The 16248-nt window shown below is 32.0% G+C and overlaps 1 protein-coding gene across 2 annotated transcripts; it reads left to right on the top strand.

Annotated features, from left to right (window-relative positions):
- The first annotated feature begins 4576 nt into the window (after nucleotides 1-4576).
- LOC137822808 (uncharacterized) lies at nucleotides 4577-7852 on the top strand. 2 transcript variants are annotated; one of them, XM_090295947.1, is made up of 2 exons: nucleotides 4904-5040; nucleotides 5127-7852. In XM_090295947.1, exon 2 carries the CDS (start codon nucleotides 5235-5237, stop codon nucleotides 7653-7655), a length of 2421 nt encoding a protein of 806 aa, XP_090152073.1. In that variant the 5' UTR covers nucleotides 4904-5040; nucleotides 5127-5234; the 3' UTR covers nucleotides 7656-7852. The 2 variants fall into 2 exon arrangements, with proteins under 2 accessions (XP_068483907.1, XP_090152073.1); XM_068627806.2 differs by having other exon boundaries at nucleotides 4577-7852.
- The last annotated feature ends 8396 nt before the right edge of the window (nucleotides 7853-16248 follow it).

The following is a 16248-nucleotide window of genomic DNA, read 5'->3' on the forward strand; positions in this document are numbered from 1 at the left end:
GTACTCGTGTTCTTTCTGGTAGAAAAATGTTTGCACGTGAAGAAAAAAATTGTCAATTACACTAAATTATATATTAATATGTAAAAAAAAGTGTGCATTTGACATATTAGGAATAATCAGGTTAATCTATTGATGCATAAAATAACATTTATTTTGGTATGTATTGAGTAGTATATTTCATTAGTTTTTATCAAATTTGGCATACCAAATTAATGTTAGATATGAATGACTTGTGCATAACTAAATAAGTGCCAAATAAAAGAAATAACAAATAAAACTAAGTGGAAAAAGATTTTGGTGGAACAAATCTCACGAGCTTGTACATTATCTGTTAAGTGAGGAATGTTGGGTTTGCACAATCTCTCAAATAATTTAATGATTAGTGACTACCGATTAATCATAAAATACCGTCGGAATGCTTATTATTAAGACGTTAAACATTAATGAACTTAAATAGTTTTATGGCAATTATCGGAATGCTTATTATTAAGACGTTAAACATTAATGAACTTAAATAGTTTTATGGCAATTAAGAGTTTTAAAAATTTGAGATGCCAATTTAATAGCCAAAAAGCAACGGAAGAAGATAATCATGCTAGAGTATGAAACCAAAAAAAGGATAAATTATCATCCATGGCTACAAGTAGCATGGTGTTAGAGTCTTGTCTGCTCCATTACTACCCTCAAACAAAAGTTGTGAAAAACATCACAAATACATATGGAAGGAGATTTTACTTTTGTACTTAAGACACAAACTATAGACATACTATTAAACAAGTTTTCTCAATAACCACGTATCTTTGAGTTGACAAACCCATGTCTAAAATATTTGAAAAATCATTCTTAAATCAGTTGTAGATTAATAATATTAAAGATAAGAGTTGAGAGTAATTTACACATTTTTATATTGGTTTATCTAAGAATCTAAGCTATGTTTACATCTTAATTAGTACAATCAAATTTCATTAACAAATTATAATTGCAAGATACAAAACTTTTGTATTATTTGGACCCAATCATTTATAATAGTCTCGTGTGTTTTCATTGTTCTCTCTTTGAGAGTGTTTCTTAGGAAAAGATTAAGATTGTTTAACTAGAGAGATGTATAATCCTTAATACTTGGAGGTATATAATTCTTGTTACATGTAGAGGTGTAAAATACAAGTTATATTATTATAATATTTAATAAATTTTCATTTTCCATTCATGCTAATTTCTAAATATTATCAATTTTATGAGATTTACATTGAAATTAGACAAAAAAAATTTATAAAAAATCTTAATCTTACAATTACATATTAATTTCAAACTGAAATTTGAATTAGAGCTTCAAAAGAATTGGATAAGTTATAAATTGGTGTTGTTATAGTGATGTTACAAATTTATTTGTATTAATGATTGATCAAATATTATATTCAATTTTAATTTATTGAAATTATCACATTCAAATTTAGATTACAATTAAAATGATTGGTACTGTTTTGAAAATTGGTGAATCTTAAAATAAGTCCATATAATTATGTCCATATATAATTATGTCCATCAAAGTCACACTACTATTATTTAAAAAAGAAAATTAATCCTAATATTGTCCTTTGTGTTGATTGGGCAAATGTAACCCATCATTTAACGTGGGCTAAACCGACACAAATAATTCATATTTTATAAGTTAGGTGGTGTCCAAGACTTTTACTAATATATTAAGTTCTCTTGTTCTTTTATGTCCATTATTTGTTTTACATTAAGTCCACGCTAAGATATTGCATCAATTTTTCTTTGTTTTGACATATATTTATTAACATTACTAAATTGATGAATTTTAAAATATACTAAAATAAATTATAACATTAATTTATTATTTTAAAAAATTGAAACTACACAATTCAGTTATAACTTGAATATTGAAACTGCAGGTCTCTATTATGGGATTGACCAAAGTTTGGTGTAGTTTTCCTCTTTCATTTTCACACCATCTTTAACATGGAAGTAGAGAAAAGGAACACGCACAATCCTCTATATGCAACTTGATTGCTAAATACAAATGCCAATACTTATGGCTGTAATGTGCTTCACACGTGGACAGAGCAAATGAAACTCAAAATTAGAGAAGATAATTCCCCTATTTAGGTATATATATTAGGGAACAAACTCGTGTAAGATTTCATGAGATTGAAATTTTTTAACCCTAATAAATTATGAATTTATATTACTTTTAATTTAAAATTTTAAAATAATAAATCTAAATATTTCTTTATATGTTTTTTTATTTCATAATCTCATTCTTAATTTTTAATTAATATTATAACTTTTTAATATAAACAAACTTTAAAAAGTGGGAAATACAATTTTAAAAGTACTCTCAATGCAATACCGAGAAAGGTTATTTTCTTGTCAAAATAAGTACATCATTTTAATATTTCTTTTAAAAAATATAAAAAATTACAGGTTGTTTATATGTATAAAGGAAATGGATAAAAACTATATAATTATAAGCTATACTAAATTTTGCACACATGATAATTTGAACAATTTAACTGTAGTCATATATCATTTTATTTGTTTGTGTTAATTAATTTTGTAAAAAATAAAATAACAATAATAATATATTGGTTTTTTTTACCACAATAACTGGATTAGAACGTCGTCAGAAATTTAACTCTTCACCATGTGCATGGAAAATATTTGTATGGACACAGAAAAAACATAGTCCAATGATTTTTACACTTCGAAAGGAATTTATAACCTATAATTTATTGAGATATTCTGAATAAGAAAAATATTAATTCTTATTTTTGATATTTTTTAAATTACACACTCCATCATTTCTATTAAAAATATATCAATTCTAACCATGAATTGTAAGAAAAATTATCTAATAGAACCAGTAATTAAGTAATGTAAAAGTCAACTTATAATAGACAATATATATATATATATATATATAATTTGATGTTTCAAAGTCATAACTTTATTATTTTAATATGAAACTTTTGCATTGGTATAAACTACTCTTCCATGATCTTATGGAAAGCTAAACTTAATAACGACATGCATGCTGGTTTTAATAATATCAATTTGTATAATTGTACAGTTTCTGTATAAATAAACCACTCTTTGATGGAGTTGTTTAAAGCTAAACTTTGAACATGATGTTTTTAAAATAACTGAGAAATTTTCACTTTTAAAAATCAAATTGTATATTATTAGCTCGTAAGTATTAATATCATTGCATTGCTATTCAACTTTCGCACGTATCATCATGAATAACTCACTTTCTCAGATATCATCATGCAGGTTTGGAACCATAAGCTTCTTCTTGTCCTTTCCTCAGATAACTTCAACCATTTTCTCACTCTTGGCAGACAGTAATGGCCAGCCAGGCCAGTGCGCGTGTGTCCAGCCTGAAGACCTAGCGTGAAAATCTACCATTCTCATGCTACAATGCCTTTGTACCCGTCTGGTTGACAAATTTTGAAGTTCTATTCACCAAAACTCTTGCAAAGTCAAAATCATACTATGTTTCTTTTCTCTCTAATCTCATTGTTCTTATTTCTAGTTTAAGTGAAATCTCTAACTCCTCCTTACACTCAGATCTAACAATTCGTGCGTGAAATTATATATTTAAGTTGGTCACGTAACAGTCTGATAATAGATTATTGATAAATATAACGAATTCTCGTTAAGATAGATTCTAAATAACTTTGATAGAATATTAAAAAGTGAACTTTTAAGTCTAATTTAACGTATAAAACCTACTTATAAGATGAAGTTTGAAGGAAGTAATTTATATTTTTTATATTTTATAAAATGTGTTTATCTCTATTACACTAACTATAAGATGAATTCGTTTAGTGGTAGTGTGAATAGAAATTCAGAATCAATAAAAGGTTAGAGAAAGTGACCCACTTGTTGTGTCACCTTTTTATCTAAGGTATGAGTGGATATCTTTATTAGCTTATTGCCCTTTAGCTCTAACACAAAAAAAAAAGAAAAAACCATCATTAGCCTTATCTCTGCATAATTAGTTTTCAATTACCAACTACAAAAAGAATTCTAAAACAATATAGGAAAAGGTAGTTCACTTGGTAAAGATGAAACTTGCCATCTTATATAAAAGTGAGTTCAAATTTTATAATTGTTAAGAAAATTTTGTTGGTAGATATTATATAAGTATTCTTTTAAGCTGTGAAGTTTGTTTTGACTTTGGTAAACGTTAGAATTCAAACAACTCATTATTATTATTATTTAAAAAAAAAGAATCATAGAATACTCTCTACCTGTTGCCCAGAGTTGGTGAAGAAGCACTGATATTACCAAACCTCTGGTAAAACTGAAGAAAGTAGAAAGGTATGCTTAGCCAATATCTGTTTTATAAAGAGGATGTTTAAATCCATCACATTTTCCATGTTTGAGAAAAATATTAATAAACAAGAATACGTGTTGTTGTGTAAAAAGTCAATGTTGCAGAGTTTTTTTATTCTGATGTGAGATTCTTCATTTTTCCACGTGTAACTGCACGATTGTCGTCTGCCATTTTGAACAGATTAGCTTCATTGGAACTATTTATAGTCGGATTTTACATCTTAGCACTTGAACTTGTACAATTGTTGTTCATCATTTCTTCCATCACTTCCTAATTCTTATATTTATACCCTGCAAAACTTAGCCTTTCTCAACTTTTATTCTCCATTCCTTTATATGGAATTAGCCTCCCAAAGCATACCCTTTGGACCATTTTATCTGGTGCCTTGTTATTTACCAGGAAGTTCATGATCAAACGTTCAGCCATGGGTTCCATTTGCATGTGCCATTTCATTCTACCACTGACCATTGTTGTTGTTGCAACTCTTGGAGATAGCACAACAGAATCCTATTGGCTTCTCAAAATTAAATCAGAACTTGTTGATCCATTAGGAGCCCTTAGAAACTGGTCTCCAACAACTCATATTTGTAGCTGGAATGGACTAACATGTGAAGTTGATCAGACACATGTGGTAGGACTTAATTTGTCTGGCTCAGGAATATCAGGTTCCATTTCAGGTGAGCTCAGTCACCTCATTTCTCTTCAAGCACTTGATTTGTCTTCAAATAACCTCACAGGCTCCATCCCTTCTGAACTTGGGCAGCTTCAAAATCTAAGAATACTGCTTCTGTACTCAAACTATCTCTCCCATAACATTCCTGAAGAGATAGGTAATTTGAGTAAGTTGCAAGTTCTTAGACTAGGAAATAACATGTTGGCAGGTGAAATCCCACCTAGCATTGGCAACTTGAGTGAGTTGGCAGTGTTAGGTGTAGCCAACTGCAACTTAAATGGAAGCATTCCTATTGAGGTTGGGAACTTGAAGCATCTTGTGTCTCTAGATTTACAAGTGAACAGTCTTAGCGGACTCATACCAGAAGAGATTCAAGGCTGTAAAGAGCTCCAGAATTTTGCAGCATCAAACAACATGCTTGAAGGAGAAATACCCTCCTCAATGGGGTCTTTGAAATCATTGAGGATTTTGAACCTGGCTAATAACACTCTATCTGGATCAATTCCTACCTCTTTGAGTCTTCTCTCCAATTTGACATACCTTAATTTGCTTGGAAACAAATTAAATGGTGAAATTCCTCCAGAGCTAAACAGTTTGAGCCAGCTACAGAAGCTTGATTTATCCAGAAACAACCTTTCTGGATCACTAACCCTCCTTAATGTCAAATTACAGAATCTTGAAACTATGGTTCTGTCTGATAATGCTTTAACAGGTATTCCTTATAACTTCTGCCTCAGAGGTTCTAAACTTCAGCAACTGTTCTTGGCTAGGAATAAGCTTTATGGAAGATTTCCCTTGGGGCTACTCAACTGCTCTTCAATCCAACAGGTGGACCTTTCTGACAACAGTTTTGAAGGTGAACTTCCATCCAGCCTGGACAAACTACAGAATCTCACAGACCTTATGCTCAACAACAACAGCTTCATTGGATCTCTACCTCCGGAAATTGGAAATATTAGTAGCTTGAGAAGTCTTTTCTTGTTTGGAAACTCTTTCACAGGAAAAATCCCAGCGGAGATTGGAAGGCTAAAGAGATTGAACACCATTTATCTGTATGATAACCAGATGTCTGGACCTATTCCAAGAGAGTTAACAAACTGCACAAGCTTAACTGGAATTGACTTCTTTGGAAACCACTTTTATGGCTCCATTCCAGAGACTATAGGTAAGCTAAAGGGCTTAACTGTTCTCCATTTAAGGCAAAATGACCTGTCAGGTCCAATCCCACCAAGCATGGGGTACTGTAAAAGGCTTCAGTTGTTGGCATTAGCAGATAACAAGTTGTCAGGTTCCATACCCCCCACATTCAGTTACCTTTCACAACTTCGTACCATTACCCTTTACAACAACTCCTTTGAAGGACCATTACCTCATTCCCTCTCTCTTCTTAGAAACCTTAAAATCATAAATTTTTCCAATAACAAGTTCAGTGGTAGTATCGTTCCTCTGACTGGTTCAAATTCTCTCACTGTTTTGGACTTGACAAACAACAGCTTTTCAGGTTCCATCCCTTCTATTCTAGCCAACTCTGGAGATCTCACCCGTCTCAGACTTGCAAACAATTATCTCACAGGAACCATTCCTTCTGAACTTGGCCACCTCACTGAGTTAAACTTCCTTGATTTATCATTCAACAACTTAACAGGACATGTGCCACCTCAACTCTCCAACTGCAAGAAAATAGAACACCTTCTACTGAATAATAATAGATTGGGTGGCGAAATGTTGCCGTGGTTAGGAAGCTTGCAAGAACTTGGTGAGCTGGATCTCTCATTCAACAACTTTCATGGAAGAGTTCCTGCTGAGCTCGGAGGCTGCTCAAAGTTGCTTAAGCTTTCGCTCCATCACAACAATCTCTCTGGAGAAATCCCTCTAGAGATTGGAAACCTTACTTTACTCAATGTCTTCAACTTACAAAGGAATAGTCTCTCTGGCCACATTCCATCAACAATTCAGCAATGCTCTAAGCTGTATGAGCTAAGGCTCTCAGAGAACTTCCTCTCAGGTATTATACCAGTTGGACTAGGAGCAGTCACCGAGTTGCAAGTCATATTGGACCTCAGTAGAAACCTCTTTTCTGGTGAGATTCCGTCATCTCTAGGAAATCTCATGAAGCTAGAAAGACTTGATCTTTCTTTTAACCATCTTCAAGGACAACTTCCTCCTTCACTTGGTCAACTTACCAGCCTTCATGTGCTAAATCTTTCAAATAACCATCTTCATGGCCTCATTCCATCAACCTTTTCAGGGTTCCCACTGAGCTCTTTTCTGAATAATGACCACTTGTGTGGCCCTCCACTAGCATTGTGCTCAGAAACTTCGCGAATGAAACTGTCAAACTCACAAGTAGCAGCAATCATAGTAGCCATTGTCCTTACTTCGACTCTGATATGCTTAGTATTGTTGTATATAATGTTGAGAATCTGGTGCAACTGGATAAAGGTAGCTGTTTCAAGTGAAGAAGGTGGCATGGTTGAGCAAAAGACAAGAAATGGTGAGTACTGGAACATGAACTCCCCTGAGCTGTTTCCTTCACCAGAAAAACAAATTTCAGCTACAACTTGCATTTGTAATCTCAAAATTCATGCAGCAGCCAGGGAAAATACCTTGGTCAGATAAAACCTACTTCTGATTGTAAATTTGTTTTTTCTTAGTTCTCGTATAGTTTTCTCTTTTTTTCATATGAAAGATGTAATTTACGGCTATATGCTGCTGTTTTCACAATGCATATCACCCCATCATGCATAGTTTCAATAACTTCTATTAGAAGTGACATAAGGATATAATAATATAAAGAATTGATTTAAATTAATCAAGTAGTTTTTTTTGTACAATTTTACATAATAATGTTGCTAAACCAGTCCAAATATTCGAGGGCATACCGTTTCATGTAATGACTAGTTTTATGGTTGTTATCGTATTTTGACTACAACTGCAACTGCATCAATCACATTTGTGTAATTTTTACAGAATATTATAAATTATGATAAAATCATATAATTCGACCTATTACCGGAAAAAATCATTATTAGACTTAATTATTTTTTCATGAGCACAGTTTAAAACCTTATTCAGGAATTTTTCATCCACAACCACAAATATGAGAGCCTGCAAGAGAAAAATTCATGTGAATATTTGATGTCTCTTCCAAAGAATTGAATAAACACACAGGATAGCTCTTGTCGTTATGCTGTCCTTCAACAGAGTCTTCCATCCCGTCTGTCAACTTCAAAGGAACTAGTTTGGCACAAAACTTGTTGAACAAAAACTGTCTTTTCATTGTTGTGCTTTCATTCAGCAAGACTTGGTAGGCTTATCTCATTCTTGTTTTCACCACCACTTGTCTCTTAATCTGAGAGTGAGTTGATCATGTTTGAGTTGTCTCATATTAATTTTTCTCACTCTAATAAAATTGTTCCTTCTCTACTCTATTTCAATTTCCACTCCCAACATAAGCCAAGCCTTCTTATCCTTTGAAACTCCATAGATTGTGCAGTAACAGTGAGACATATACTTGGTTCTTATCCACACGTTTTCTCCAAAATATTTTATAATTAAGAGTACGTGTGTAGGGATATCGTGTGTGAAAGCGTGATAATTTCAACCAAATATTATGAGAAATTAAAGTAATAGAAACCACCTGCGAGAGAGCTAAAACTTCCACTATAATGGTACTAGGAGTACAATGAATTTCTCTCAGGCTAATAGATAAATAACCCCAAAACAAATTCTCTCTATATGGGTTGAATACTTACACCCAAGAGAAGAAATAGAGAGTATATGAAAGAAGAGAAGAAGCAAGTGTATGTTGTTGTTTTGTTGTGTTACATTGCTTGAAAGAAGTCACTATATATAGTGGTTCTAGGAGACAACAATAATAAAAACAATTAATTATGGTAAGTAACCTCCTTTTGATAACAATTAATTGTGAAGGTAAGTAGCCTCCCTTTGATTTCAATTAATTATGAATGGTAAGAAAAAAGAAAAGATGAATCATATCCCACAAATCTCCACCTTGACTTGCCTTTGACTGAAACACTCTCTCGCCATGAAGCCTTGATTAAGTATGGATAATACCAGCTAAGTTCAGGCAATGATCGAACTTAGCCGGTGGAAGTGGCTTGGTCAACATGTCTGCAAGATTTTCGGCCGTATGAATTTTTTCAACAATTATATCTCCCGTATCAACAATGTCTCGAATAAAATGGTGCTTAATTTCAATGTCCTTAGTCCTTGAGTGATACTTACTGTTCCTGGTTAAGTGGACAACACTCTGACTATCACAAAATATAATAAGAACATCTTGTTGAAGACAAAGTTCACTTACCAAGCCTCGAAGCCATATAGCCTCTTTCATACCTTTTGTAGCAGCGATATATTCTGCTTCAGTGGTGGACAAAGCCGCAATGGCTTGAAGTGAAGAATACCAGTTGATAGCAAAACCACATAGGGTAAAAATATAGGCTGAAAGTGACCTTCTTCAATCTAAATCACCACCATAGTCAACATCAACATAGTCAACTGCTCTTTTGGGATCGACTCTATGTTGATCAAATACCAAACCAAGATCTGGAGAACCTTTCAGATAACGAAGTATCCATTTAACGGCTTCCCAGTGTGCCTTGCCTGGATTATGCATGAACCTGCTAATAATGCTAACAGCATAAGCTAAATCAGGCCTGGTACATACCATAGCATACATGAGACTTCCAATTGCATTTGAATACGGGACATGTGACATGCGCCTTTTGTCCTCGTCTGATTTTGGACACTGATCTGATGACAACTTGAAGTGGGCGGCAATTGGAGTATTAACAGCTTTTCAATTTCGCATTCCAAATTTTCAAGCATCTTAAGAACATACTTCTTTTGTGATAGAAAAAGTTTTCCAGCTTGACGATCTCGGTTGATCTCTATTCCTAAAATTTTCTTGGCAGGACCTAAGTCCTTCATATCAAATTCACTACTAAGTTGGGCCTTTAACTTGTTAACTAAATATTTATCTCTTGCGGCAATCAACATGTCATCAACATATAACAACAAGTATATAAATGACCCATCAGATGTCTTTTGAAAAAAAATAGACACAATTATCATAGTTACTTCTGGAGTAGCCATGTCCAACCATAAAAGAATCAAACCTCTTATACCATTGTCTTGGTGATTGCTTCAAGCCGTAGAGAGATTTCTTCAAACGACATACATGGTCCTCCTTTCCAGGAACAACGAATCCCTCAGGCTGTTAGATGTAAATCTCTTCCTCAAGATTACCATGAAGAAAAGCAGTTTTCACATCTAACTGTTCCAGCTCCAAATCATACAAGGTAACTAAAGCAAGTAATATACGTATTGAAGTATGACGAATAACAGGAGAAAATACTTCATTAAAGTCAATACCTTCCTCTTGATCAAAACCTCTTACAACAAATCTTGCTTTATTCCTTATACTCTCAACACTAGGGATCCCTTCTTTTCTCTTAAAGATACACTTGCAACTAATGACTCGTTTTCCTTCTGGTAACTTCATTGAAAACTAATCCATGTGGTAAAAAACTAAGTTGGTAAAATCCTAAATTTGAAACGATAAAAATAAATCATAAACTTCTGGAAAGATAAAACAGAGAACGTTAACTGAACAAGAACATGTTTAAATAGAATATGAAAATCTGACATTAAGTGAAAGCACACAAACATGATAACCTAACTAAAAATTACATAATTTAACCTAAAAATGCATGAACTGTCTATGAGATTCTGTTCCACATGGGGACCTTCTTCGTTGTCTCGGTGGATGTCTCAGCGGAGGTGAACTATCATCGTCATTGTTTTCTACTTCGTTGTTGTCACATGGAATATCAAACCTCATTGAAAGCATTATGGGCCGATAACAATGCATGGTAAGAACTGGTAAAAATGCGGACGGTGGTGTCACTATTAAGTACCAAACATCTGCGATGGATCTAGAGAAAAATATTTCTCTACGGTGGAAAATTGATGTAAGTTGATGGCACTTGCTGATAGGGAAATTGGACACCGTGGTGGTGCTCCATAAAGTTGAATATTTGTGGTGTTTGATCGGGGGTGGATTGATGTTTAACTTGTTGTTCAAATTGTGCAACATTTGAAGAAGACCCAACATTCGTGAAATTGTACTCCCTAAATTAAATGGTTTTATCGGTCATTCTACATTGTTATCCACCTCTGGTGATTGTGGTAAGTACTTGTTTGTTCTTCCATATATGTCTTCTTTGTGCAATTTACCGAGGTTGCATAAGTTGTGTGGAATGTGTTGTTGATACCCGAATTGTCACATCACCCACTCTGCTTGATGAAATTCGACAATTGCAAAACAAATTAAAGATACAACCGTTCACCTTATTATATTTTATATTATTAAAGTATTACATCATTAATTTTATTAAAAATTTAAAATAATTTTAATGTATTAAAAATAAAAAAATTATATTTAATCTTTTAATTATATATAATTTTTTATTTTTTAAATTTAGTCATTCTTTAATTATATAATAAAAAACATATTTTATAAAAAATCAATCATTCTTTAATTTTATATATAAAAAAATATTTTATAAAAAATTCATTCTTTAATTATATATAATAATAAAATATTTAATAAAAACTTATTCAGTTAAAAAAATAATTAGTTAAAAATCTATTTTTCTTTAATTATATATATATTAAAAAAACTTTAAAATAATAAGGCAAAAATACCGTGTCTCTTATTTTCTATTTTTTAATATTTTTATATATTATTTTTTTAAAGTTAAAAATGTATAGTTCACACGCTATTTTAGATAAAATTATATATGAAATATACTGAGTTTTAGTTAATTATATAAATTATTATATTTTTAAATTGAAAACGTATATTTCATATACGATTTTAGATTGAAATCGTATAAATGAGGTTTTATTTTTCTGAAATAGCAAATCCAATTGGCGATTTTAAATCGTATATTCAATATATTATTTACTCATTTTGGTAAAACAAAAATATTTGTCCAATTTGCTTTTAGAATTGCACTACATTAAAAAAAAAAAAAAAACATCTTCTCATCCCTCTCATTGTCACCTATATCTCATGCATAGATTTTACTTTCTCTTCCAACATTCATAACCCATTTTTCATCATGGAATTCTCTAATTCATCACAAAATATTTCAGTGAATAACATAGTTTATCAAAAAGATGTGTTATATATGAAACAACCCACTTTGGAGAATGGTGGAATGTGTTTGCCAATGTTGAAACCACTCTTCAAATAAGAGGAATCCCACTCATCTTCTAGTACTCATGCAATTCCAAATCATCAACGAATTGCTTCAATTCCAAAATAGTTATAAGCTAAGTTCATCACCCAATCTTAATAGTAATTCGGTTGTCACTACTTTTTGTTTTTTTCTTAAATTGATGTGACACAAAAATCAGCACATTGTTTACTCCTATTTTAAATATATATGTCCCATAATTTAACCAAACTTTTTCTTTAATCACTTATTTTTCAACACTAATAACAAAGTCTTTATGATGGTTTTATAATTTTAGTGACTAAATCCTAAAAACTAAATATTTCTAGGTTTTTGTGGCTGCTTTGCTGCAACATATTTTTGTGGAAATTTGTGATTCCAAGATTTGTAGGATTTGATGTTATGAGCTTTACATAGCTCATAAGTTGTAATGCAGTTGTGATTCATACTTAACATCATCTAAAAAACGACTATGCTCATCAGGATTCTAATGCTGTCCACGGTAACATGTTTAGTGAGGCTAGGAAAGATTATGTACGTCTCTGTAAACTGTTTTTATAAACATTTTTATGATAAAATAAATAAAAATTAAGTGAATTTATTCATATATTAAAATTAATTTATATATAAGTTAAATTGTAAAATGTTTGTGTACGTCGAACATTTCCATCTTATACATAAATTAAAAATAGTTCATTAAAAATTTTATTTTATTTTTTCATACACACGCCGCACACATATATATTAAAATTAAATTTATAATAATAAATATTTATATATATTATGTTAAAAAATTATACTATGATCGATATAAGGTTATTTGACACTGTTAAGAATTTCTTATTATCTTGTTCGTTATCATCAAAACATAGGTATCTTGGGTAAGACTTTTAAACTTAAGACTTCAGTCTTATCATTATTAGACTCGTTTATGTCTTAACAAAGATACTAAGGTATTGACTTTTCATTAATTACACATTTATTACATTACAAATATTTTAACTAACTAGAGCATCAAAGTGTCTTAACAAACATCCTTACCCGCCAATCAAGTTTATGAAAGAGAATGACTCGACTAAATGGAGATAGAGTACACAATTCAACATGAAAAAGAAATCTCAACACACTAAAATAAGTAAATTTCAATATTATGGAGGTCAATACCTTAGTCCTTATAAGAATATTTGACATCCACCATGGGTCTAACTAAGATTTTCCAATACCACATTATTGCTACAAGAAACATGAAGAATAATGAATAAATATAATCATTAGAAACTAGTTAGAATCACACAAGTAAGGCAACTTTACTACTCAAACTCAAAAAGGAACTCAAAAACCTTCAAAAGAGAAGTACAAAAGAGATTAACACCCTTAGACGAGAAAACACCTTAAGATGTAGGAAGTTTATACAAACCATATCGACAAACAGATGACTAAGGACACAACAAACACTTCACAATTAAGTTAGTCATCTCAGCATCTAAGACAAGGCCCCGCTAAACTTCAAAAGGACCTCAGCAGAAGAAGAACTGGACATAGGCTAGAGCATCAAATGTTCTTTCTTCTGATCTTTTTAAAACACAAGTTTATGTAAATAAATTGGGCTCACTTTGGGAATTTAAATAGAAGAATAAGCTAGAGTAGGGTGTGCTTAGTAATTTGAGTAAGGTGTGCTTAGTAATTTGGGTTTGTGTCAAGCTCACCCTTCATGACATGTGCAACTAGGTTTAGGTTTTCTTTGACCTACCTTCTAGAAGGTTTCTCACAAATGACAACTCTACCCCTCTCACTCTTGCTCCCCAAGTCACTCTCTCTTATATAAAGGGTGTCTTGCCTCATGTATTTTAACATTGAATTTTGAATAGAAAAGAAACCTTGTCAGAGTGTTGAGTGAGTCTTGAGTGCTCTCTTTTGGTGGGTCTTATCTTGGGTGTTTGTGCACTTCAAGTGGCGGCTCTTCAACACTCATCTTGGAGTCTCCCACCACTCCAAGTGGTGTTACGACCATCATCATCCATAAGCTTCATCTATCTTTTCATCTCTTCCTTCCTTGGGCCATTTCCATTCCTCTTATACTCTTGGTTCTTTTCCTTTTTTGGTTTTTCCATCTTGTTGCTTTCCATTATATGCTTTAATTTCGCACCTCTTCATCATCATCACCATTTCATTGGGTTTTCTCATTGCCCTCTAAAAGTGAACCTTCACACTTACTTAACCACTTGGTTAAGTTCGTGTCCAGTGAGAATCTTCTTTGGGTTTCTCACCATATTATGCTTAAAAATAAAAAACAATAAAGAAAGTGCAACCCATAAAATGTACGAATCTAAAATCAACTCACATAAGAATTTGAAAGAGATTCAAGATGCTTCATACTATCCAGACCTAAAACAACTACAAAAAACGTAGGAAACATTTGATTGTTTACAACTTGTGTCTCCTCTAACAACTAAAAAAGAGGAAAGAAACTAATAACAACATCAAGTTAAGGTCACAATGTCACGCATTCGCCATACCACCTTAGGCATGTTAAGCTCCATCCACACCCCTTTATTGAAAATCATGGAAAACCCCTCCTAGAAAGTTGGAAAAGCCTCTCCCTAAATAGATACTACGATACTATGAACCCAATAAACACACATAAATCTTTGTCATACAGGGAAGCTTGTACACCATTGACAACACCATATTTTGTAAAGTGTTCCTAACCTCCCTAAAAGGAGTAACATTGATTTTCTTCACAAGATTGAGTGTTTACTACATATATTGTTTTTATACCCATATGGCCAAATTCAACATATAATTTTCTATAAGAAAACCTCATTACCTCATATTTATTTTCTTGGTTAAATTTGGCAAGAAAAGGGAAAATTCCTAAGAGCATTCATGGAAGGATTACAAAAAATAGCAATGAGTGTGAGCAACAAAAGCTTGGAAGTGGCATTGAACCATATTGCACTAAAATCAGGACAGTTCGCTAACACTTTATATAAAAAAAAACATCAAATTTAAATGAATTAAGACATAAAGTTGACAAGTTTATGTCATTTGAGAAGCTTAATGATTTTCTTGACCAAGTTTGATCTAAGACAACCCTGGAAACAAAAGGATCCATTGAAAAATGAAACAAAAGGAACCAACCACTAAAAAAACCATGTTATGCACTAGGTCCTCGCTTCATGAACTATGTTTGCCTCAACACCAATAGAATTTGAATCCTTAAGGAAGCCTTGGACACAAAGCTTATTGTAACTTCAAGAAAGTATTGAAGGAGTTGAGGCTGATGTATTTGATGAATCTAAGCTTGAAACTTTGAACAAGGAAGACTTAGTTTACATAAATAGTGTGTGTGTGTGTGTATGAGAGAGAGAGGGAGAGAAAGTTTATTTCTTTTATATGAGTTTGTATTTTTTTTACCTAGGTTATTGATAACCTTTTACAGCAAGTGCATCAGGTTGTCAGAAGTAATAATTTGTCCCTAAGGACGAATATTGATCCCACAAGAAACAATTGGATTATCAAGTATAATATTCGCTAAATATAAAACAAAACAATAAAAAGTTTGTTTGAAAAATTTATGATGGCAAGAATTAACAAGAAAACAAATCAAAGAGTTGTTGCTTCAATTGGAAAAATAGGGATTAGGTTTCATCTTTTTCACTCTCATGTATTTTGATTAACATGGTAACGTTATGTTTTTTTATTGAAATTGATGTCCGTATCAAATTCATTTATATCGATTCCTTACATATAAAATTATTATGAATGTGTCCTAAATATTGAGTCCTCGCATATTTATAAAAACAACTTAGAATCAAGCTCAGACGTTGATAGCAATTAACATTTCAAGTCTATTCCTAGCACTCAAATATGTTAAGTATTATTGTTTAAGTCAGAACCATAAAAATACTTTTCAGTCAAATTTAAGATTCTAGATCAAGCAT

The sequence above is a fragment of the Phaseolus vulgaris genome, chromosome 9 (genome assembly GCF_051622355.1).
Source record: "Phaseolus vulgaris cultivar YP4 chromosome 9, ASM5162235v1, whole genome shotgun sequence".
NCBI lineage: Eukaryota > Viridiplantae > Streptophyta > Magnoliopsida > Fabales > Fabaceae > Phaseolus > Phaseolus vulgaris.

Excerpts from the sequence above, each read along its gene's own strand:
- LOC137822808 (XM_068627806.2), top strand. The coding sequence starts at position 4,770 with ATGATCAAACGTTCAGCCATGGGTTCCATTTGCATGTGCCATTTCATT.